The following is a 24,974-nucleotide window of genomic DNA, read 5'->3' as shown; positions in this document are numbered from 1 at the left end:
CATGACCCCTAGCAGATAGATGTCCTCTCAATGACCAGTTGATGAGTTCCATGTCGTCGCTGTAGAGTTCGATGAAGAGTTGACTTGAGACCTGTATGCGTGTAGAAATGTCCTCCGTGTTTTCTCCTTAAATCCTTTCAGATTTACAGATTGTTGTGTCTCTGCGTCAAGGCTATTCCAGAGGTTCATGGCTCTATACACAGTACTATGTTTGCCAACGTTCGATTTGACCCTGTCTGGTCTGAACACATTATTATGTCTGAAGTCGTAGGAATTTTGATTGTATGTGAAACGTTTTTGTATTTGATGTGGTAGTTTTTTAGATGAAGCCCTAAATGCATTTGTAAACATTTTATCAGGTCCTTATTGGTCTCAGATGTCATAGTGATGTTTGCATCTATGTAATGCTGTATCTGTAGGTATCTATAAATATCCTGTTTTTCCGTATAATAATGATATTTTAATCCCATTGTTAATGCTTTCTATGCCTATGCTCATCAGTGGAATCCCAAAGACAGCATTGATCACCAAAACCAGGTTGACCATAAATATGTATGTAGCATCATTGGCAACTAAATGCTAAGCTATGGCTTGTGATGTTTATGGTACTTAGATTTGCCATTTTGATAACTCAAAAAAGAGCACAATTTTTATAGCTCAACAAAGCCTGTATATATACAGAAAAAATAATAGCAAACCATTAACATAATATGACTGAAAAAAGTCACATAAAAAATACAACAAATGATGTCTTCACATATATTAGTTTAGCGTTTTATACAGCTCAGTTATACAGTCAGTGTCTCACTTACAATATTTTTAAATAATATTATCTGCTTTGCTGAAAAATATTGATCCCCAAAATATAATCTTATTGTTAAACTTACAGTTTTTAATATTTTTGTCATTCAGTCACTGATGCTCTCTATAATACTGAAATGATATAGATTTTTAATTTCCATTATGATTTTGTCTCAACCTATTACAGAAAGCAAAGAGCTTCACTATCACTGGCTGCAGTAAGCCTTTAGGAACAAAAAAGCCTCTGCTTCATTAATCAGTCTGACTTGGGGAAATCTTCAGGAGATTTTTCACTGGTGCAAATGAAATATTAGATAGAGAATCACAAGGCTGTGTCAGCTCTTTGCTTACTTCCGTTTGTGCTGCAGCAAAAATGTACGAGAGATATTATAGAATGGAATGATCTAGACCTGAAAGCAAACATCCACATATAACCTAAGTTACAGGCTGTACTGGAGAGGCTTGTCAAACGGCTGCTTGCTCTTCTTGCAGAGGTCGAACTTACTGGAAAATGGCTTTGATCCCAGCTGGACCAGAACTGTGTGTCCACACTAATTACCAGTCAGCTGACATCTGAGACCAGGGGATGCATAGCCTACTGCTGGTGTGTCTATAGAAGCTGCCCGCCTGCCTCATGTTCCTTCCTGTTCAAAACCACAGTGATTATTTGTACTGTATAATCACAGGTTGCATTAAGTTAATGGGAATAATGCACATTTATTGATGTTTGCTGTAATCAAATAAAAGTGCTTTGCTGCTGATTATTTATTCATGTCAGATTAGTTTTAATTTGTGTCATCCATTAGTGACTCTTCATTCGAGAGGTTTTTTCCATTTGTGCTCTGAAATCACCAATACATAACACTTCAAAACATAACATGCTAATGCCTCAACCAAGCTGTTTGTTAAGCTCACACACCATATTCTTTTTGTTTTCTGGTACAATTATTTGAATCATAAAATATATTAGGTGGGTTCACATGTGGCCTTCTGTCTAGAAATATACAAAAAGACTTCAAAAACATGTAAAACAATAACAAAACTACAATGAATGATAACATGATCATAAAAAACAAATTTCACAAATAAAAAACTAAAATATAGAAAAAACAAAAATATGCTAAACAAAAACACAGAAATCCTTTGTTCTTTATAAATTAATGTTCAGATTGGCTTTATTCTAAATCAGTGATTCTCAACCGGTGGGTCGGGACCCAAAAGGGAGTCAAGGACCTGTATTGGGTGGGTCACAGACAGTGATCAGTGATCACCAAAGCGATTTTCTTTTGCTATCCACACACTCTTGTTATTGTTTTGAGCCAAAACCTGCACATTACAGTAAAACACATGTCTATTTAAGTGGCTATTGTGATTGTGAGTCAGTCTCAACTACAGGAAAAGTGCATTTAAGATAATAATCATTTGTTTTGTCCAACCACTGAGTCGCGTTGTGTCACAAACATGAACAGATCAAGTCAAAGGAGATACGAGGCAATATAACGGATACTAAAAATGGAATTGCTCCCTGGGTGCTACTCCGTGGCTGCCCACTGCTCCTCAGGGAGGGGTTGAATGCAGAGGATACATTTTGTGTATGTAGCTTTACAAATATGACAATAAAGTATAATATATCATCTATATTAAACCGCTATGTTTGTTTTACGTTTGTTTCTGTGAGGTAGTTTGAGAGGGAAGAGCTCATGTTCTTATGGGTAGGAGGAGCCAGGATTTGAGCTGACTTTTTACAAAATGTGGAATAACAAGGGAGGGAGGAAACAGAACTTTTTCAACTTTGGTCCTCTGAATGAGGCTAAAGGGATATATATGACTGTATCAAAACCTATATAAAGTACATTTTTCATAATACTGCCCCTTTAAAGTTCTTCTGGAGCCGAAAATATACCTTCTCAATGAAAACAATGTAGTGTATACAAGTCAATACAGTAAAAATTATATCAAATTATTTTTTTTATTATGAATTATTGTATTATAAAGATGTTATTTATTTATTTTTTTTACTTAATGTATTTGAAGGGCTACAAAACATAACTTGAATTTGAAAACACATGATCATGTCGGTCATCACATGCTAATTGCTCATTTCTTGCTACATATGAAGCATGCATATTTTAGTTAAATTAAATAAATTAATTTGTCCCCCACACAACTCAAATCTTCATTTTCTTCCAGAATAGTCTTTTAGTTGATTTAGCTATCTTACCAGGGATTTAAAACTTAAGGTTAGCCTCAGGTGCAGGGAAAGTTGATGGTCTATAGATGTTGCAGGAGGTGAAGTAAAAAAGTAGCAGTTATTGCACAATGTAATATATTTTAGGTTGACAATTCTTTATTTAATGGTTGTATTTAGTGTCAATGTCACTAATCATTAATACAATCTGTAAGAAAATAACAATTATTTCTTTCAATATATATTTACAGCTATAGGGAGCCATTGCAGAAGTGTCAAAGAGCCACATGAGGCTCCAGAGCCGCAGGTTGCAGACCCCTGCACTCACCACACATGAACCTGGGCGGGTATTTAGCTACCCCTTGTGGTCAGAATGAGTCAGTGCACCTCCAGGCTCGGTCCCTCTGATTTAGTGCCAAGTTGACTCACACGTCAGCGCTGGGACCTGTACGGGTGCGTGGACGTGTGCGTCAGGCGGTTCCCGGATGTACTGAAACAGAAACATGGAACTGGTTATGGTAGAAGTGCCGACCAATCACGTTGAGAGATACACAACCAACTCTACGTCTAACACGCAAATGCAGCCACTTGGTAAGATTTAATGAGTGTCTGTTGGAGCTTCTATGGGTTCGTGCACACGCTCCTCCTCCTCCTCGGAAGGGGTTAGTGTCCGTGTTGTGTGTGTGGTGCGGGGCTGCAGCAGCACAGGCTGTGTGTGTGTGTGTGTGTGTGTGTGTGTGTGCGTGCGCGTGCGTGTGCGCCTTAAACACTAGTGCACTCACATATAGGACAGTCATGTTGCTGACAGACACAACCTTTAACCACTGCACCACAACCATCCCCTGTCAAGCACTACAACTTTTACTTATATATTAATATATTATAGTAGCCTATAGAAAACTGTATAATCGCTTTATTAGTAAAGGATATGTCATTTGATACCCATCTAATATAATTTTGAAAAGTGTTACTTTATGAATAGTCAAATGACATTTACTCATGCAGCACTTAACTCATATTTAACCTTATTCTTATTCTTGTGTTAATATGATCATATTGTATGTTTATGTTTACTTATTCTTATTCTTGTGTTAATATGATCATATTGTATGACGATTATTTTAACTTGTTCTTAATCTTGTGTGAATATAATCATTGTCTTGGTCTTTTAGTTTACTTTCTTTACTTCTACTTTTGAATCATCTATGTATATTTTTTTACTGCCTTTTTTTTTCCATTTATTTATTTATTTATTTTTTTTACCTTTGTTATCATTTCTTTTTGGGGCCACTGTCACAAAAGTAGTTCTGATTCTGAATCATCACTTACGGTATATTATCTCAAACTTTTTTTTTTTTTAAATATATTGTTTTTGTTTGCATTTACACACCACTGGTTCTAAAGCTGACGTATGTATCATAGATAGTGCTATAAGAAAAGCTCAGTGTTTTACTAAAATACATACTATAGGATCCATCCTACTCTTTTTTACCACCTGACCTGTGAGTGACCTTGTGGTGAGGTTACTTCTGCCTGGGGAATTGACGACCTGTGTTGTTATGTAATAAATTATGATTATTATTATTATTAATAAATGGTTTTGTTTTGGTGTTAAAGCAGAACTGCAAAGTAATTAAATTGTTGTGTGTGTTTCCTCTCAGTCTGACTTTCCTAGTTTGTGAGCAGCAGGTGGGCAGTAGCCTGGAATCCATCCTAATCTCCTTGTATAATTCATACAGGTGATTAGTCTGGAAATGCTCACCAGGCGTTTTGGTGGCTGAGTGGGGCGGGACAAACACGCGTAGAGTAACCAATCAAACAATAAGCGGACCTGACGACAACAGCGCGACAAGCGTAGTTCTTTTTCCCTAAACGGAGTCAGCAGACGAAAACAGCGTGTAGTACGGTATAGACTTAAGGTTTTGAAGTCTCTTCTTGTTGTGGTTTCAACAATATATCCAGGTCTTTTAAAACAGTCGGCCGCCATGTTTGTTTTAATACTGCTTGGCGCACGGGATATGATGTTTTTTCCTGTTCGGCTCTCATTGGCTCGACCAACTCTGGGGCGAGGAAGTGAGCAAAAATGACCGCATTACCATACTGTGGGTGTGGCTTTGCCAGGCGAGGTGGGCAGGACTTTACTCACTAAATGAATTGCTATCAGATGAAGTAGAACCTGCTAGTGATCATGAATGGAAGTTTTATCTCTACAAAGCTCTTCGACAACTTTATAGCTTTATAAGTAGCCTGAAGTTTACTTTTAGTTACCTCTGAGGTATCAGGAAATGTATTCCTTTCCTCATGTCCTCCATTCTGTGTTAAACTCAAGGTTATTCCATTGCCTGCCCTTCCACAATTCAACGAAAGCGTCAGGTGCGTTTCTCAGCACGCCATGACATCATCCTTCTGAAGGAGGTTATTGTTCAAAACCCGTTTGCCTCCAAAGAGCCAGGTTTGTAGTTTTATAACAGATTAGATTTCCTACAGGAATTAAAGCTTTTAGTTGTTTTAAATTCCCATATTTTCTTTAAAATATCTTTGGCTCCAATGTAATTCACCAGGACGGATGTGGGCCCGCGTAGGAGAGAATATCACAGCTGCTCTGCAAGAAGAAAACTTTGAAGTAGATGCCAGGAGGTGCAGAGAGAGGACCATGTTGCTGTTGGACTATTACAAGAAGCAGGATTATTCCAGTCTGCGAAGGTTCGTTCATCCAGAACGAGCTGACGCATGATTGTTTCATTTGTGTCTTCTTGGAAATGTTCTGAATGTGCAAACTGGAGTTAATGAGTGCATGTGTGTTGCCTATTGTGTGCATAGGTTTGGAACAGAGAGGTTATATGCCCAAAAAGAAGATCTGCTACATGAGGTTCTGGAGCTGGAGGCTGAGAAAGGGCTGTTGGCCTGCAGTGAAGGGACCAAGTACCACGTGAGTCGTACTGTTTCCAGTTGCCACTTCCTATCTTATAATACGCTACCAGAAAAGGAAATGCATACTAAGATGATGCATTAGGTGTCTCAAAGTAGAGAAACTTATTATAAATGTAGTCACAAGCAGAAGTGAACAATTTAAATGAACAAGTTCAGATGAAGTACGCCTGGGCCTGCGGAACATCTCCGCGCCAAATAGCACGTACCACAATCCCGAGAATTCAGTCAAATGACTCGGTTCCACCGAGTACAACAAATCAAATTGTGCGGCGTAAAATCCTAATCTACGTTGAATTGCCTTTGAAACGATATATCACACGAGTATGTTCTGGTAAATTTTTAAATTACCGGTAAAGGGGGTGGGCCCCCGGGCCTCTCATAAAATAATGCTTGGCATAATCGTAATTTACGGTGAATTACCTTTGAAATGATATATCACACGACTTTGTTCCCATTAATTTGGAAATTACCGGAAATGGGGAGTAGGCCCCCGGGTCCCATTTTTTAAAAAAAAAAGGGCTCCGAGCATCTCATACTATTCATTCATAGAGCATTCATACCAAACTGCAAAGAAAAATGAGTACGTAATGCAATTCAAGTTGAAGGCAATAATTGCATTTACCAATATATATTTTTTATCTTCCTCATTAATAAATAACTACGAGTTCTTTGTTTATGGAAGATCTGCTTAACTACGGTACTCTTTACAAATAGCAATATGCTGTAGATAGTAATTGTGACATCACTTCAGGAAATTAGCTATGAAAATGTATCATCAATATTGTTCATATAGATGAGGGGTTTTACTAAATGTTTTACAGTTATACAAAGCACTGATGCTATAGTTTAGGTGCATGCATTCACCTCATGAATAAGTATAGCCTAAAACATCCTTTCATGTGCTTACCTTTGTTACTTGACTAACTATCTATAGGTCTTTTTTTTCTTCTACGATCTTTCTGGGTTATGACTGTGACTGACAGTGTAATTACTGTGTAATTAAAGTTCATTACATTCTGTCCACATTATCCTTGATCTTTTTTTACTTTTCATTAGGATGATGAAAAAAGAAACAGAAGCATTGAAGAACTCCTCCTACCAGAACAGGATAAACCCATCATTTCTATCACACAAATACCTGCTGCAGGTAAAAAAAAAAACGATTATTCATATATTGTAACACATTTACTTTTGCTTAGTTTTTCAACATCCATTTAAAACTTTTCTTTGACGTTAAAGTCACAATTTTCATCCTTAACCCAAAGCAGGGTTGGGGTTGATTATAATTACCGTACAATCGAATAATTGATAATTAATTACAATTATGGTGTAATTAAAATTGTAATTGTAATTTGAAAAATGTGTTGCTATTGTAACTGTAATAAAATTGCCATGAAAATTCTATAGAAATTGTTAATTGTAATTGAACGCAAAACTGGGGAATCATGTTACAGTTCTATGTACAGTTCTACACATATGTAACTAAGAATTATTAAATTGAGGGCTATACTGACACAAAAAAAGGCTCAGACGCCCACAACCAAAGTATTAAAACCTATGTTTTCATTGATTAGGAAGCCTAACAAGGTAATGAAATTAGATGATAGATATTTGCTTTTATTGTATTTTACAGCTGATTTAAGACCTTTTATCATAAGAGATGCTAACACAAGAGGAAGGTTATGTTTTATTACCAGTAGGTTATTTATTTGAGGCAGTAATTGTGATTAATTGTATTTGAAATTTAGTAATTGAGAAAGTCATTGTAATTTACTTTCTGAGGATAAAAATGATTATAATTGATTTGTAATTTGGTAAAATGCTGGTCACTGTAATCGTAACTGAATTGTAATTGAACATGGGCACTTGAAAACCTAATTGTAATTGAAAAATGTAATTGACCCCAACCCTGACCCACAGTATCATACAAGTATTTTCTCCTCTGAGCTTCTCAGGGTTTTGCAGGAATTAGGAAACTCTTACTTGATTACAGAGCCAGAAAGGGATGGAGAGGAAATGGCTGCGCCCACAGCGAAGCAGCCGTGTCAGTGTTGCTGCCAAACCTACTCTGAGATCCTCAGCTTTCTAGAGAAACGTGCAGAGGCAGAGCAACGACTGCGAGAAGAGGAGCTTTCACTGCGCAGAGAAGAACTGGAAATCCAGAGGAGTATGTTTCTCTCAATCTGTATGGATCTTAGGAAGTTTGAAAACTATTTCATTTCTCATTAATTGACTGAACAATTTGGCTCTTCTTTCTTTTAAGGCAGTGTTTCCCAATTGGGGGTATGTGTACCCCTCGGGGTATGCAACAGCACAGAGAGAGAGAGAGAAATTAACAGAGTGTCAGTCTTGGTCCCACCCCAGGCGTGAGATGACTGTAAATGATACAAACTATAGAATTAAATTTAGGAGGAGCCACTAAACCAGGGTTTTTCAACCTTGGGGTCAGGAACCCATGTGGGGTCGCCTGGAGTTTAAATGGGGTAGATTTTTGAATATTTGTAATTCTTCTTCTTTTTTTTTTTTTTTTTTTTTTTTTCAAACAACACAATCTTAAACAACTGTATTTCTATACTTTAATTATGTCAAATATAAATGTAAGTAAACTACAATACAGTAAAAAATGATATATATCTGAGCCTAAACATGATCAAAAACAAATTCTACCAAAAAAATGCCTTTGGGATCGCCAGAAATTCTTTTTATCAAGTTGGGGTCACGATCCAAAAAAGGTTGGGAACCACTGCACTAAATACAGTTTGTTTTTGTTTGTTTTTTTACACAAAATAATATCTTTAACAAGTGTGTTATCACTCGTTCATTTCATCATCATGCTCTATAGTTGTTTTCAAACAGTTTTCTAAGCAAAATGTTGTAGCTGGACAAAGGGGGTTTTTGGATTCAGAAATAAGAGAAAGACTTCATTTATATGGAATCAGAAATGCCCAAGGATTCGGAAATCCAGATTACAGTGTTCTAGAGCTGAAGGTGGCCTTGCCCTACCAAATTTTATGTATTACTACTGGTCAGCTAATATTGTAAAACTCTCCACCTGGCTACGTACATTTAAAGAGGGCGGCGGCCCACTTTGGTCTGTTATGGAACTGGGTTCTAGTCCTCCAACTACACCCATAGCTCTAATGTGTTCCTCATTGCCATTAGAGGGGAAAATAAAATCCACGAATCCATTGGTTAAAAGCTCTCTCAGTATCTGGTTTCAATGTCGTCGCCACTTTTCCTTCAAACAGATCCTTACTTATACTCCTATTACTTCTAACCCTTCTTTTTTACCAGCCTTAAATGAGTCGGGTTTCAAAATTTGGCAAACAAAAGGGATTGTGTTTTTCAGGGACCTGTTTATTAATGGCTCATTTATGTCATTTGAAGACTTAGCAAAAAATTTTGATATTCCCAGATCTCACTTTTTCAGATATTTACAGGCCCGTAGCTTTGCATCAAAGCATTTCTCCACGTATCCAAACAAATCACATGTTTGCCCCCTTGAAGACTGCTTGCAGTTACAATCTATTTCCAGAGGACAGATTTCCAAAATATACAATGCGTTGCATCATATAGACCCTACTTCTTTGGCTGAGGTGAAGATTTCCTGGGAACAGGACCTAAACATGAAAATATCTGATGATACCTGGGATTTAAGTATCGGGCTCATACATTCAACGTCCATCTGCATACGACACTGTTTGATACAGTTTAAGGTTCTTCACCGTTCTTATTTCACTAAGGCCAGGCTTGCTAGAATATACGGTACCTCTGATGATGCGTGCCCAAGATGCAAACAGTCGCCCGCCACCATGTGCCATATGTTTTGGTCCTGTGTGGCATTGGGTGGGTTTTGGGGTTCTATATTTGATGCCTTCTCACATGTGTGTGGCAGAAAGATTGATCCCAATCCGATTACCGCATTGTTTGGTGTTGTCCCAAGTGGACATGGATTGACTACGTACCAGACCAGTGCCATTGCCTTTTCATCACTTTTGGCCCGCAGACTCATTTTAACAAAGTGGAAGGACGTACAACCTCCTTCCTTTATTCAGTGGGTACGAGAGTTGATGATGTGTCTGCAAATGGAATATTTAAGGTACAGCTTACGTGGGTCAATAAATAAATATCATAGGACATGGTCACCCTTCATTGCTTATGTTGAAGGTTTGCCTTTTACTTGAGTGGGATGTGTAAAGCAAAATTCAATCATTGAGGAGTTGGGTTGTGCAGCGTATTGTATAGACATATGTTTTTTTTTTTTTTTTTTTTTTTTTTTTTTTTTTTTTTTTTTGTTTTTTTTTTTTTTCTTTTTGTTTTTGTGTGTGTGTAATCTATTTTTATGGGTATATTTTCGCAAGCTTAGGGCTCATGTGCCGCTGGTTGGCATTGTGGTGTAAATCTCTGTAAAATAAGTTTGAACAAGCCCTGATTCTTTAAATGTTTGTTTGTATAAAACTGAAAAATCTTTAAATAAAGTGTTCAAAAAAAAAGAAATAAGAGAAAGGGGGGTACTTGAGCCAAAAAATGTTGGCAGTGGCTATCTGCAAATTTGCCGTATCATTATAACAACTCTTGATTCGTACGCAGCGCCCCTATTTGGCCAGTTTAGGTCACCTGACTAAGACTAAACCTTACCCTAAACCTCACCCTAATGTTGCGATATTGGGTTAAAACCTAACCCGAACCCTAAGACGCTACGTACTTGTAGTTCGGCAACCGTACAAATGGACACTTTCAAAAAAGATTGAGAACTCCTGCTTTAAGGGACTGTTGAAGTAGTTATTGTTGCGTTTGGTGCGTTGTTCGTTTGATAGATGTGCACAGCCGACCTGTCGCTGGGTTTTATGCTAGGCCGTCGTCGGTATATGCTGCATGTTGATGGTAATTCCCTTTTATTTTTTCCTCAGGTAAAATTGTTCTGGAGAGAGAACATCTTGGTGCAGAGAGAAAAGAGAGGGAGCGGAGATTTGAGCTTGAAAGCCAAGAGAGGCAGGTTATACTGGACTTGTTAAAAGAGAAGGTGCTTAAAAGCTAAGAAAAACATCGCATCTGGATTCCATGCAGGTGTTCTCCCTCTCTGAGTGTGTATGGGCCAACAAGTGCAAAAAAAGGATCTTTCAAAAAGAGAAGAAGAGAACAATACAGGAAGTGAAAAGATCTCAGCGTTTAAGGACTTTCCTTTGATGGAGAACAAAATGTTTCATAGACATTGTTGAATGGTGGCGCTACAGGCTTGGCCCAGAATAATCTCTAGATCTTAAAGTGCCCAGCTTTCACACTTTGTGAGAATGTTTTGTGTCATAGGCCATATATAGTTGAGCATTACAGGTGCTACATTATATTTAATGAATAGATTTATGGATTGCACAGTTTCCCTGCAGAAGGAAGATTTTAGACAGTTAGTCCTGATTTATCCTACTGTACCATGTTAGTTGTAGATGGGGAACAACTGAAACTCAGTAAACATTTCTGTCAGAACCACAACATCCACACACAAAAAAAGAAAATGTGTTTATCCTGCTGTATTTTATTATGTAATACTTAGAATTTCCTGTAAAATTAAGCTGATTAGTGCCTATATTCAGTATTACCAACATAATGAGTCAACTGTGCTATGCATCAAATAATATGTCCTTCCATTTACCTGGGTCTACTGGTGCTTTTCTCCAGCTATAAATGAGCACTAGGTGGGTACACCGTGGACAGGGCACCAGTCCTTTAAATTATTATTTATTACTTAATATATGTACCTGATGAGTAAAGTAGCAACACATTTTTAATAAATGCTTTATGCTAAGAGGAATTATCTTGCTATTGTGTTTGTTCAGTCATTTATTGCTGGTCACAAGCTGGAGTTTATTAGCTCACTCAGCATTAGTTGGGGTACTACATGGACAGGATTAGTGTAACAGAGTGACAACATAAATAATAAAATAAATTGTGGTCAGGCACACACATTTACTCATATAGTCAATTTACAAAATCCAGTTTGAGAACCACATCAATATAATATTAATTCGACATTAATGGTTTTGTGATTTGCCACGAGCTATATCTCAACTGTCTATAAACTCAAGCCTTACTTAGTAGTTGGCAGAACTACAGAAAAAAAAAGTAGTTGGCAGAACTTAATCATGTTTTTTTTTTAAGAAAAAGGGATCATTGTTCACTATGATTATATTTGTTATTTATTAATTGTTTTTTTTTTTAATCTCTCTTTAACTAATTTACTTTGAGTGTAGGCTAATTTCGCATTTTTAATCACACATAACGTTACTGCATAATTCTGCACTCTTTTCTTTTCCATATACATAATCAAATATGTCTTAACATTCTTTCCATTTGATTGTTTAAATTAGTAAAATTGGCTTTATTTGGTCAAATAAAGTACGCATATCTTTATTTGTTAATTTTTCAGCCTTTAGATTAATAAAATGTACTGATTGGCCAACGAGCCAACCAGACCCGCCTCCTTTTGTTCGTTTCTGTATTTTGATTGGTTCTCTTGAACAGCAGTACCTCATCCACCAATGAATTCACACGCTTTCGAGTTTTCTGCTACGACAACCAAGTTGCTACAAACTTTGCTGCTGCCGCTTGATATTCTCTACTTATTGTCCAGCTGTTTCGGTGGTTATCACCCTTCTTTGGTGTTGGTAGGTGAACACGTCAGCGACTGTTATTTTTTAAGCTTTGCATTTACTCTCAGTTTTAATAGTCCGTTTTTAGAGATACTGGGCAATGTTTCTCTGACGTCGTCACTTCCACGTTACAATAGGGCATGTGCTTTTTGAGGCTGGGCTATTGTGTGTCCAGCACCGTGTATTTACTTTACTATCAGTCCGTAAATGTTAACCACCGAACGTTTGACTTCCACTAGGTGTCTCTGAGCTGTTTGTGTGTAAAAGGACCCAAACCACACACTGTCCGTCAGGCGTTTTGGAGGCCACAGATCAAACTCTCAATCTTTAAAGCTGTCTCACGGTTTCACCACCATGAATGTTTCACGAAGCGGTTACCGAGTGTTTTGTGCTAACTCCACCTCTGCCTGCACTGAGCTGGCCAAGAGCATCACAGAGTAAGTCACAGCCTTCAAGTTTTGTTTTTTATGTTCGTGAAAGCAGATGAGAGGTCAAAACAAACGAAAACAACTGCGTGTGTTTATACATGTTCACATGACACATTTGTTCTAGCATTATCAATGTAAAAACATCAGTGCACGTGTGTGTGATTACTGCAAAACCCATGAGCACATTCCTCTCTGGCTGAGGGGAAAAGCGACAGTTCTTTTATCCAGTTATTCATCACAAATTCAGCTTTTAATGCTATGCAAATCTTTTAAATACACATACATATAAAAAGTAGATTTTGAGAAAGATACATTTCTGTTACTACAGTGGTATTGTATGCCCACAGTTTTGCGGAGATCCTGGCTCAGGTGGTGCAGGGTTTGTCTTTTAATTGCGAGGTTGAGGGTTCAATCCTGATTATACCATCACACTGAACTTACTTCTCCCAGTGGTTGACTAGCTGCTTGCATGACAGCTCTGTCCCATTGGTGTGTCAATGTGCGGATATTGTAAAGGCAGTGGCTCTCTATACGTAACAATCAATATACTGGCATTCCATCCGTATACAACGCCCCTTATTGGCCAGTTTAGGTTACGTGATAGGTGCACCACTGGCCTAAACTGGCCAGTGAGAGCTATGCACTTGTACTTCCTATGTTACAAACTAACTAACCCTAACCTAATATATGTTATGAACTAATTAACCCTAACTTAACCTACGTTATGAACTAACTAACCAGAACCTAACCTACGTTACAGACTAACTAACTCTAAACTACTTTACAGACGCACTAACCCTAACCTACATTACAAACTAACTAACCCTAACCCCAACCCTATGGACAAACTGACCCTAACCTAACCTACGTTACGGACGAACTCACCCTAACCTACGCTAAGGACAAACTAACCCTAACCTAACCTACGCTAAGGACAAACTAACCCTAACCTAACCTACGCTAAGGACAAACTAACCCTAACCTAACCTACGCTAAGGACAAACTAACCCTAACCTACGCTAAGGACAAACTAACCCTAACCTAACCTACGCTAAGGACAAACTAACCCTAACCTACGCTAAGGACAAACTAACCCTAACCTAACCTACGTTATGGACTAACTAACCCTAACCTACGTTATGGACTAACTAACCCTAACCTACGTTATGGACTAACTAACCCTAACCTACGTTATGGACTAACTAACCCTAACCTACGTTACGGACTAACTAACCCTAACCTACGTTACGGACTAACTAACCCTAACCTACGTTATGGACTAACTAACCCTAACCTACGTTATGGACTAACTAACCCTAACCTACGCTATGGACTAACTAACCCTAACCTACGCTATGGACTAACTAACCCTAACCTACGTTACGGACTAACTAACCCTAACCTACGTTACGGACTAACTAACCCTAACCTACGTTACGGACTAACTAACCCTAACCTACGTTACGGACTAACTAACCCTAACCTAACCTACTTTACGGACTAACTAACCCTAACCTATGTTACGGACTAACTAACCCTAACCTAACCCACGTTACGGACTAACTTATCCTAACCCTAACCCACGTTATAGATTAACTAACCCTAACCCACGTTACGGACTAACTAACCCTAACCCACGTTACGGACTAACTAACCCTAACCCACGTTACGGACTAACTAACCCTAACCCACGTTTCGGACTAACTAACCCCAAACTATGTTAAGGACTAACTAGCCCTAACCCTAAACTATGTTACGGACTAACCCTAACTGCACGGAATGGTCACGTGATTTCCGGTAATGTCATCTTTCGTACGGATAGAATGCCGGTTCATGGATACGTATTACGTACTAGGAGACACTTCCTATTGTAAAGTGTCTTTGGACTATGCTGTTAATAAAAACCCAACTTAAATCAAGTCAGTTTACCATTTACAAGAACTTGCACTAGTAATGCTGCAGTTTTTCCCTCTACAGACTTAAAGAAAATAATTTTCCCTCTTGTCTAAAATAAGTACATTAACATGTACCAAAGATTGCCCACAGGCAAGACAAACCATAGTAATAGTAATAAATGCATACATCAGTAGGTCCTGCATCTCTAGAATGGGGCAAAGTAAAATCTTTGAGAAAAATGTGACTTTAGCGATGTTGTAAATAAAGTGATTAAATTAAAGTTTTGAGACTTACTTTGTTTGCTCTTTATTTGTTTGAAATGTATCCCTATGTTAAAGGTTAACACTACAAGATCCAGCCTCAATCTATCAACACATATTCAAAATTAACAATAGATTGTAAATTTTTCATCTAGAATTTACCATTGTATGGATTCATCTTATTTTTCTCTCTTTTTCCCACCCCTAAAAGCAACATTTCTCTCGACAAGGTCCCCCATGTCCAGTCCTAGAGAGCCCTAATCCTGCATGTTTTAGACACTACCCTGGTCCATCATAACATTGTAAAGAGTAGCTCAGTGTCAGAGCTGCATAATGACAATCATTAGATTCAGGTGTGTTTATGCAAGAAGTCGTGTAAAACATGCAGGATAGCATGAAGATCACAACTGAGCATCTTTATGGTTAACCTAGCAAAGTAAATACGAAAGGTTCTTTTATTGGATCAATACTAACAACTTTAATTGTAGTGACGAAGGGAAGGGATTCTGTAAAAGCATTACTTTCTAGATAAAAAGAAAAGTAGTTTTTTTTTTTTTTTTTTTTTTTTAAATGAACTGCACCCCCTGTGCATCTCGTCATTTACTTTATCTTATCTTATTATGATAACCACTCCTTATTACAGCACTTCCAATTTGATTATCTGTAGTGCCAGATATTTTTACATTTGAAATGAATTGTAAGAACCTGCTGTATGGACAAAAATAGTGCACAAATGTTAAAGTTTAGACTTAAGCTTTATTGCCAGTGTGCAAAACAGTCAAAGTTGAGTGTGTGATATTCTAAATGAAACAAATTTGGTACTGTAATGATCAATGACATGTTTGTTCCACTTTAGGCGATTGGGTGTGGAGTTAGGCAAATCTGTTGTTTTTCAAGAAGCTGATGCTGGTGAGACTTTCTATTTCATTAGCTCATATTTACATTTAGTTTCTCTATTCACGTTTTACCTCACCGACACTTGTTTGGATTTTATTTTTTCTAGAGACCAGAGTAGATGTCAGAGAATCTGTCAGAGGACAAGACATCTTCATTATTCAGACCATTCCCAGGTAAGAGTGCAGAGGATTCTCGGTGAACTAAAGTTCATGAAATCACCTTTTTGAGCTTTAAGTCAAGCAATGATGTTTATACTCTGATTTCACCCTTCCCCGAACTAAGCTACAGGCATGTCACAGAGTCTTTTTTTCAGAGTATTTTTTACACCTTGGATAGGTGCCAGTCTATCACACAAACAACACACTCAGACAACAGTACTGGTAGTTCCTGAATAAACAAGTTAATGCTCAGAGAGAAGGAAGCCGGCAACTCATGACTCGCACTTAGCAACAGGAGATACTACAACTTTACAAGGAGCTAAAAAAAAAAAAATGTGTGCACAATAACTTGATCCTCAATTGTCCATTTTTAATCTTATTTTTTTAAATCCAACAAAAACCTTTTAAGTTAGTGAACTTAACTTTTTATTGAAGTTGATCACGGAGTGGTTTAGCTTTCTGTTTCAGTCACTGGTAATAAACAGAAGAAAGGACAGTAAATGGGTCACTTCATCCAGACTCTGAGTCTGTAGTTTTCATCTGCTGTCCTATTCTGTTAAACTTTAACTAAGTGTTACGAGTCCAGTCAAAACTGTTTGGTCTTGATTATTTGTGTTATTATTTGTAAATAACCAAAACTCATCACACATACTTCTATTCTCACTGTGTGCAGCAGAAACTGGTTATCCAACATCTATACTGGGTTTCTTTCTTTAGATCAGTGTTTCTCAAATAGGAGTACGTGTACTTCAAGGGGAACGTGATGGCATTACAGGGGGTAATTGAGAGATAGTAAAAGTCAGCCGGTTTGTAATTGTAGCATAACAGCATGAAGTTGCCAAATCACCACGTTGGATTTGTTCAGAAGCGATCGCGTCCGTATTCTGACTCAGAGGCCGACTCACTGTGATCGCTCCGTGGTAGTTCATTTATATATATTTATAGCCCGGAAATTACGGTACTGAATAATAAAAAGAACAGACAAACAACAACATAATGACACCAAAAACACACGAAACACCTAGAGAAAAAATTACTTATTACCAGCAGCCCACAAAACAACAACACAGTGAACTAAATGAAAGAAAAATACACAAAACTAACAGAAACATATAAAATGACATTAGAAACATCCAAATGACACCAAAAACACACACACTGAAAGAGAATAATTTAAATGATACCAACAACACACGAAAACGCTGTGAGCCACAAATCCGTAAGCATCCCCATCGTTTCCACCTCAGTTCACAAGCGATGTCAGGTCTCACTGCATAGACTGGTGTAGCATTAGCACAGAGTGCTAACAACTGATGTGTGTAAACAATGGGTCCGTGGCTCCAAGCAGTGACTCCCAACACGATCACCAGCAGAAAAAGTAGTGCAGTTTGGGCGTCCAGTAGTGCAGTTTGTATTTTTATATATGTGTGTGTGTGTGTGTATATATATATGGCAATAAATTATAATATATTCTATATTAAACAGCAGTGTTTGTTTTAGCTGTTAGATAGTTGGAGAAGGAGGAGCTCACATTCTAGGAGGCTTGTTAGGTGACGTCACCTACCAACGTAGGTAAAATCCAACTCGCCTGTTTGGAGCTGACTTTTAACAAAATGTGGAATAACAAGGGAGGGAAGAAACAGAACTTTTTCAACTTTGGCCCTCTGATTGAGGCTTTTTTTTTTTTGGAATGCATGTTTTGGTTTTGTTTTAGTTGAAGGGCTAATATAAATGAAAAACTTTGTTTGTTTTTTGAAAAACAAAGGCTATTGGAATACAGTTGTAATGCGGTGGTGTTTCGCAGATTTTTTTTACAGTGCAATTTTGCATGCATTTTTTACAGCATATGAGCACATTGTGTTCTGCGTCCTGGTTGGCTAAACCTGTGTTCACACCGAATGTGTCTTCTGCGGCACCGGACGCATCTGCCGCACGAAACGTTTAGCAGGGTCAAAAAATGTCCCCATTCGCTTCATATGTGTATTGAGTATTGAATAAACATTTACTTTCTTTAAAAAACATGTCTAAAAATGTATTCTAGGCTATTTATGCAGGATTGAAAAAAAATTGTGAAAATCTTTCGGTATTCGGCCAAGCGTTTATATTTTATTTGGCTTCAGCCACAAATTTTCATTTTGGTGCATCCCTAGAGAAAATAATACTGAATAATAAAAGGACAAACAGCAAAATACACAAAATGACACCAAATGCACACCAAATAATGATGTAAATTACCTTAATAATAATAATACATCAATTTTGTATAGTGCTTTTTTGGACACTCAAAGACGCTTTGCATGGGGAATAAAACAGAAAAGGGGAGGTTTATGAAAAAGCCACTTTAAACAGGTGGGTTTTCAGTAATGATATGAAGTTTAAATAGAACAAGAACTGAAAATACAAGCGTTGGTGTTGGTCCCACATCAGGAGGCAGATGACCGTAACTGATAAAAACTATGACAATAAATCTATTCAGGAGGCACTAATTACTGTTTCAGTATGCTTATTTAAAAAAATAGTAAAATCTTGTAGTCTGATAAAGGGGTACTTCAGCCAAAAAAGTTAGAGAACCACTGCTTGAAAAAACACTTGGAGTCTCATTATTAAGATCCGCTTATTATGAAGTAAAATCATAATTTAAAACTTTGTTTTTTTTTTTGATAGTTACTGTATATCTAATATTTGACTTCTATGTTGTTTTTTTCTTTATTCTCAGAGATGTAAACACGGCTATAATGGAGCTGCTGGTCATGGCTTATGCCCTCAAAACATCTTGCGCCAAGAACATTATCGGAGTCATTCCTTACTTTCCGTACAGCAAACAGTGCAAGATGAGGAAGAGAGGATCCATTGTCTGCAAGCTGTTAGCATCCATGTTAGCTAAAGCTGGTATGAAATGTGTTGAATGTGTTTGGTTTCCATTCAAAGATACAAACTTAGGTCTGAAAAAAAGATGCCGCTCACTTTCATCATATGAAATTATTATTTTGCATTTACTTTTCATTTTAGATGATTGTGCGTGTCATATTTTTGCTGTGGCAGGGCTTACACACATCATCACTATGGACCTACACCAGAAGGAGATCCAGGGTTTCTTTAACTTTCCAGTTGACAACCTACGTGCTTCTCCTTTCCTCCTCCAGTACATCCAGGAGGAGGTAAGTCTACTATGAATGCACAGTAGTAGAGTTGTGCAGTGATTTGTAGAACTTTTGAAAACCACTTTGAAAGTCTGGTAAATACTCTTTGATTTTCTCCATCTTAAGATTCCAGATTACAGAAATGCAATAATTGTTGCAAAATCTCCATCAGCTGCAAAGAGGTAAGAGGCAATCTTAGAAGCACAAATGTGTATTTACAGTATTTGCTTTGTTGAACTAGAATGTTTGCGCTTACTAAAATATTTGCTTAGAGAGGACTGGAAACAAAGTTCTCACGCTTTTTATTTAACATTTATTATGCTCAGCTTGAGCCTAAGCAGGTCTAACCAAGTGAAGATTTATGGCACCCTTATGACAGAGCACATTTTGTTTTTGTAAGAGATTAATATCAATATTTTGTTGTATGTTCCAAAAACCTTTTTCTTAAATTTTTCCTCTGTTTTCGCATCTACACATAAATTACAGTAGTTGGCACGTGTTATTCTGACTCCTGTGTGTGTGTTTCAGAGCTCAGTCTTATGCTGAGAGGCTGAGACTTGGATTGGCAGTTATACACGGCGAGGCTAATCATTCAGAGTCAGACATGGCTGACGGTCGCCAGTCGCCCCCTTTGTCCCGGACCACACCAGGTCACACCGGCCTGGAGCTGCCATGTAAGACTCACAATAAGCCTGTAATGCTCCACAACTTACAGCTTCACCAGTCAAATCTTTATATTTTATAGATGTTTGAATGTTCTTTTACTGAATTATGTCAGTTTATCAATTACTCAGATTATTATAGTGTCAGTGTTTGAATTCCTCATTTCCAATCATATACACACTGAAAATCAAATGATACACTGACATAGCTGCAGAAACCCAACTCTTCTAAACCACATGCCCAGTTCTGGAATAGCTTTTGGTCCAATATAGTCTGTGTAGTTCCTGTACCTAACATTCCCCTCTTTTTTTAATAAGCCTGCTGCATGTACGATAACATGTTTTGTACCGTCATTGTTTTTCCACAGCAGGCAGCAGACATGCCCCATTCCCTGGGATAGAGCTCCCAAGTATGAGTGAAAAGCTTGAATCACTTTGTGTTCCTTGTTTACGCTGCCCTGCATGAACGAGTGTCACCAAGGATTTCCACTTTGCATGGATAGAAAAGGACTAATTGAAAATAATTGATTTAATATACTTAACAGTTGGTGGTTTTCGTAAACCTACAGTAATATAATATATAAAAATAATCATAATATTATGAATAGTAAACAGTTAAAAAATTACAAAAATGAAAGCACAATACAGGGATCTATTGCTTTTCCTTGGTGGTCTGGAAAATGACTCCAGCCCTTTTTGCAGACATATTTTTTATGTTGAATTTTTGCAGATTTTTTTTTTTTTTTTTAAACACCGTATTTTGATACAGAAAGAAATCAGTGATACAAAATCAGATGGTACAGATTTACTTCACTACAGCAGTCACATGACAATGACCTATCAACGAACGGCCATCCCACTGCTAAAGCTTATTCCAGACTTTACTTACAGTAAGTAAAAGTATCTTGGCTTTATAATAAATATATATAAGAAACAAACACATGATGAAATGAGAGGTCTGTTTCAGTTACGGTTTGGTTTAGTGCTATAAAGTACTTAACGTTCTAATATTCAACTTTAGGGAACAGTTGGTCCATCAAGTGGGCTTTTCTTGCATCTTTTGCTCTGTCTTTTGCATCATTCTATAAAAAATTGTTTTATAGTTTTTTTTATTGAGCTGCAGTTTTCTACCTTTCTATGTCAACATTTTCCTCAAGTTAAACAAACAACCTCTTTTTGTTTTGTTTTTAAAGCATGATCTTTATTTGTATGTTGGGGACATTTGAAGTCTCGTTTTGTGTTTCACAATGAACATTTTTATAGGATTAGTCTTTTATTGGACTGCTTACGATGGCTGATCCTGGTCAATGCTTGATATCAGAAGCTTGAGACATTTTGTCTTTACACCATTATATCAGAAACAGTTATCAATGCATCATGTTAGACTGTTGACCAGTTATAGACACAACGAAGAACAAAATGTTACTTTTTATTTTATTTTTTAATTGAGCCACATCTTTGTAACCAGAAGCAAGTTGAGTCAATAAGAATTTCACACTATTTTAGAATCTTACCAATTTCTTTAAGATAAAAAATGGACGTATTTCCCAAACTTCTCTAGATTATGTTAAAGTAGAGTTCTGTACGTAATATTTGCTGTTCTGTATCTTTCAGTGATGATGGCAAAAGAGAAGCCTCCCATTACTGTTGTTGGAGATGTTGGAGGAAGGATCGCCATTATTATTGTAAGTGTTTTGGGTTTTTTACATATAGTATTATTGTGCGATAGCTGTGTACCTTTTTCTAAACATGGCAGTGAGGTGAGTTGTCATGCTTTGTTTTAATAAAATAAATGGAATTCTTAATTTATGACCCAAAGAAGAACAAATGATGAAGGAACCACGTGGTCTTTCTCTTTATCGCCTCTTCCTCAGGATGATATCATCGATGATGTGGAGGACTTTGTTGCAGCAGCAGAGATCCTGAAAGAACGTGGAGCCTATAAGATCTACATCATGGCTACGCATGGCCTGTTGTCTGCAGAAGCACCAAGACTCATAGAGGAGTCTCAAATTGATGAGGTAAAGTGACAAATATCCAAGTAATACATTTGTGTTAAAGATCACAGCACTGTCCAGTCATATAAAACCCACATTTATATGCAAATAGAAAGAAAATGTGACATATGGTTTAGAAATTGCATGGACTATGATTTACTAGTACATTCAATTCTACGTTTGAACTTTAAATGAACTTATTTTGAGAAGAAAAATGCAACGAGCCAATGATGGTGAGAATCTCCCTCCTGTTTATATTTGTTTTTCTGTTCCGCTTAAAGAGCAGTGTAGCTGAGTGATCAGAAGTGGTGGTGTTGAGCTTTGACGAGCTGAAGTTGAGATAAGTTGGACTAAAAAAAAACGTCTTAAAAGGCAATAAATTCATTATTCTAAATTAACACAAGTATGATTTTTGTATAATTGTAATTAGTCTCACATTTCAAAATAAATGGTAACATTTGTTTAAAAAAAACATATAAACAACATGGAAATTTAACAAAAATTGCCTGTCCAACAAAGATTTTTCTTAATAGTTTTTATTTTTTGTTTTTTTATGGCCGCCAGTTGTCTAGTGACTGCACTAGAATAAAATGACCCTCCACTTATGGGTGGGAAAAAAACGATTGACATAAGAATTGTGATTCTAATCATCCACGATTCTGAATCAATTCATAAACTTAAAAAAATGATTTAAAAAAAATAAATATATATATTTAATTTTTTACTTTGCAACATACAAGACGGAGACAAACAACAATGTGAAAAGTCGACAGCATACACCCAGAGAACAATGGGATGAAGAGAGGAAACATGTCTATTAATGACAAAATAATATATATTAATAAAAATTCTACATTGACTCAGCCGGCAGCCTCAGCAATGTGTGATGTGGCATACCCCCCCCCCCCCCCCCCCCCAAATTATGTTTACTGTGAAGTTGGTCTTAAATGTAATTTCAAATAGCAATAAAAAAAAAGTCTTAAGCCTTGAATTGAATTTGACTGAAGCTGTAGAAACCCTGGAAACAAAAACTTATATAGTTGTGGTGTTTTGCCTCCAGGTTGTGGTGACCAACACGGTCCCTCATGAGGTGCAGAAGCTGCAGTGTCCAAAAATCAAAACTGTGGATGTCTCCATGATCTTGGCCGAGGCCATTCGTCGCATTCACAACGGCGAGTCCATGGCTTATCTGTTCCGTAACATCACTGTGGATGACTGAAACAACACAAGTTCACACATATATCAGAAGCTACTACTCCATGACCAAGAATCCAGTCTACTCTCTACAATACGCGCTGGTAAAACCTGTCAACAGTAATAAAGTGTACACTGTCTGGTACAGATGAAGCTATTGATTGTTTTCACTGATTTGTGCCTCAAAAGAAATGCAAGAGTTTGACTTCACTAATTTATATGAAAATAAGAATGAAACAAATGGTGAAACCTGACAAGAAATAAAGCTGCTGTTCTTTCACAAGTTGAGTGGTCATTCTTATTACTGTGTAATAATCACACAATACCATAAAGAGAACAGGTTATGAAAATACCAGAATGCATCAGTGCTGTAGCTTCTCTGTGGCATTCATTCATTTTGCTTTAGGAAGCATCAAGTATGGAGATTATCATTCAATTAAAAAAACTAAACTTTTCAATCAAAAAGAAAAAAAAAAAGAGACCTAAATAATGCATTTGAACACTTTCTTTTCTTTGATTGAATTAAAGTTTATTTTTTTTTTACTGAATAATAAATGCTAAAATGTACTACCCATAATATGGCCTAAATACAAAAGTTTACTTCAATCAAAAATGAATATTTTCAATGAAAGAAAAAATGTTCAAATGCAATTATTTGGGTCTCAAATATTATTTTTTTTTATTTGAACACTTTCTTTGAAAATATTTATTTTTGATTTGAAAAGTTGTTTCTATAAATTAAACTAATTTTTCTTTTGAAAAGTGTTTTATTTTTATTGAATATTAAAGACACAATTCTACCACCATAACGAAGAGGCCTGTAGTGACGTTTTAGATTATCCATCCAGTTAAGGAAGTAGGTTAGTCGTTAAGCATATGTCATGTATAGGAAGAGAAATAGTTTTTCGATAAGTGATTTTAAAATTGGATACGTTGTGGGTGTTGCAGAGAGGGTGCACTTTTGAGGAAATGAGATTTGGTGTCGATACAGGAAGGGATCTGAAATGTATATTCAGTTGTGTTAAACTCATGTCTTACTTCACACATGCTCTAGTGTTAAATGATGAAAGGCAGTATTTCAGACAAATATCTGTAAAAAGTAATAACAATGAAAATATATCGCTGAGGATATTGATACAATTGCATAAAATATTGACACAATGATCATGATGGCAGTGTTTAAAAGCAGCTTTTGGCCTTAGAAATTTTAAAAAGCTTTTACTCAAACACAAAAGTCAAATAATTGAATCACTGGTGTTTTTGTCCAGGACCGTGAACTTGTTCTAAACGCCTCAGAGGTTGTTTAATCTGCTGAGGAGCTTTGACCAAGTCCAGGGACAGAGACATGTGAATGGCATCTTTTCCTGCCAATAAATATCAACTTATAATTCAAATATTTCCAAAATGAAAGTTTAATTTTGAAAGTGTGAAATCATAAAAGTCAGCATCAATCAAGACCTACCTGTTGGACTACTGGTGCTTCTGGTTCTTCACTGGTGCTGCTGGTTCTTCACTAATGCACAGAAGCAGAGGACAGGAAGAAAGCTTAAATGTGGACTGAAAGAGGAACTGGCTGCTAACGTTAACTTGACTACTTCCTCAAAACTAAAACAGGAAACTTGGTTGTACGTGAATAATCTGATGGAGTAGGAGAGGTGAAGGTGGGTGTTTGCCTATTCCTTCCAGTTTCCATTCAGAGGAACTGTTCGGACTGTTTCAGGAACCACGTCTGGTCCTCCTTCCCATTTTTTAACAGCTTTATTTAAATTTTCTTTTTT

At 36.9% G+C, this 24,974-nt stretch overlaps 2 protein-coding genes across 3 annotated transcripts; both read left to right on the top strand.

Moving 5' to 3' along the window:
- Window positions 1-3,422: 3,422 nt before the first annotated feature.
- LOC114466794 (trichohyalin) lies at window positions 3,423-11,599 on the top strand. Of its 2 annotated transcripts, none has more exons than XM_028452548.1 (7): window positions 3,423-3,580; window positions 5,319-5,441; window positions 5,551-5,692; window positions 5,810-5,918; window positions 6,977-7,067; window positions 7,914-8,087; window positions 10,831-11,599. In XM_028452548.1, the coding sequence occupies exons 1-7, from the start codon at window positions 3,493-3,495 to the stop codon at window positions 10,956-10,958; spliced, it is 855 nt and encodes a 284-aa protein (XP_028308349.1). In that variant the 5' UTR covers window positions 3,423-3,492; the 3' UTR covers window positions 10,959-11,599. The 2 variants fall into 2 exon arrangements, with proteins under 2 accessions (XP_028308349.1, XP_028308357.1); XM_028452556.1 differs by having other exon boundaries at window positions 3,546-3,651.
- Window positions 11,600-12,437: 838 nt separating this feature from the next.
- Window positions 12,438-23,476, top strand: LOC114468874 (phosphoribosyl pyrophosphate synthase-associated protein 1-like). The gene is made up of 11 exons (XM_028456011.1): window positions 12,438-12,579; window positions 12,804-13,001; window positions 16,005-16,057; window positions 16,152-16,218; window positions 18,920-19,092; window positions 19,246-19,361; window positions 19,470-19,525; window positions 19,872-20,017; window positions 21,620-21,690; window positions 21,880-22,026; window positions 23,063-23,476. The coding sequence occupies exons 2-11, from the start codon at window positions 12,919-12,921 to the stop codon at window positions 23,219-23,221; spliced, it is 1,071 nt and encodes a 356-aa protein (XP_028311812.1). The 5' UTR covers window positions 12,438-12,579; window positions 12,804-12,918; the 3' UTR covers window positions 23,222-23,476.
- Window positions 23,477-24,974: the final 1,498 nt, after the last annotated feature.

The sequence above is a fragment of the Gouania willdenowi genome, chromosome 1 (genome assembly GCF_900634775.1).
Source record: "Gouania willdenowi chromosome 1, fGouWil2.1, whole genome shotgun sequence".
NCBI classification, from domain to species: Eukaryota; Metazoa; Chordata; class Actinopteri; order Blenniiformes; family Gobiesocidae; genus Gouania; species Gouania willdenowi.
The sequence above is the reverse complement of the archived record's forward strand: the minus strand, read 5'-3'. Positions and strand labels throughout refer to the sequence as shown.